Source organism: Volvox carteri (assembly GCF_000143455.1).
Source record: "Volvox carteri f. nagariensis unplaced genomic scaffold VOLCAscaffold_14, whole genome shotgun sequence".
In the NCBI taxonomy this organism is placed as follows: Eukaryota; Viridiplantae; Chlorophyta; class Chlorophyceae; order Chlamydomonadales; family Volvocaceae; genus Volvox; species Volvox carteri.
The window spans coordinates 1,923,454-1,924,436 of NW_003307557.1; the positions used below are offsets into that span (position 1 = coordinate 1,923,454).

At 58.4% G+C, this 983-nt stretch overlaps 1 protein-coding gene across 1 annotated transcript in view; it reads right to left on the reverse strand.

Annotated features, from left to right (window-relative positions):
* Positions 1-983, reverse strand: part of VOLCADRAFT_89934 (uncharacterized protein) — a gene marked incomplete at both ends in the record, with an annotated part of 5,933 nt that overhangs the window by 655 nt on the left and 4,295 nt on the right. Inside the window, 2 exons of the mRNA XM_002949512.1 lie at positions 209-327; positions 805-973. Coding sequence (XP_002949558.1) covers positions 209-327; positions 805-973 — 288 coding nt within the window. The remainder of the gene's footprint in view (positions 1-208; positions 328-804; positions 974-983) is intronic.

The following is a 983-nucleotide window of genomic DNA, read 5'->3' on the forward strand; positions in this document are numbered from 1 at the left end:
ATACATACACATTCACACACACATTCACACACACATTCACACACACATTCACACACACATTCACACACACATTCACACACACATTCACACACACATTCACACACACATTCACACACATTCACACACATACACATGTGCGATCTCACGCCCCCACCCGCTCACCCCCCGGTTGGTCTCCCAAACCCCCAACACCCAGGTACACCCGCACGTCCTTACCTTGATGTACATACCCTCCTGCCGCGTCACAGCCATACCCACCACGCGCACCCTCCGAAACACAAACAGCTGCGCACCGCCCTCCAGAGTCAGGCGGCCGGTGGCCGCGGCCTAGATAGCGGCGGGCGATAGCGGGGAGAGAGGGAGGAGGATTGAAACTAAAGACAGTGCTAAGTCCCTCGCCTGGCTCATCGGCCAGTTGTTGCATTTTCCAGATTTGACTACTACTAAAGAGAAACCTTTACGGCGCCGCAAGCTGTGTGTGTGTGTGTGTGTGTGTGTGCGTGGGGTTTTGAGTGATCCCTAGGGGGGTGTAAGGCAGGAGAGGTGCTTTCCGTACAGGGGCTGCTGGTAGGGGAGACTGACAGGTAGGTGGGGAAGACCTGCGACCCATGTGGGCGACGAGAAGCGCGAGATCACCGGCACCCATATAGCCCCGAGCGCCGCCACCTGCTGAGAGGAAGCCAAGGTGGTAGCTGGTGCGCTGCTAAGATACCCCCTTTCTCTTCCCCTCTCCTCCCCCCACACCACCACACACACACACACACACACGCACACACAGACACCCGGCCCTTCCCCCACACTGACCCGCTGCTGCCGCTGCTGCTGCTGCTGCAGCCATCTTAAGCGCCCCAGTTTATTGAACTTCTGTAACGCCGACGCCAGCGGAGCCACGACGTCGTGTCGCAGCAGCCGGAAGTTGACCTCCAATCGGGCTCGGTGGGGATCATCGGCTAGGTGCGGCATGGATGCGGGTCTGTAGGAGA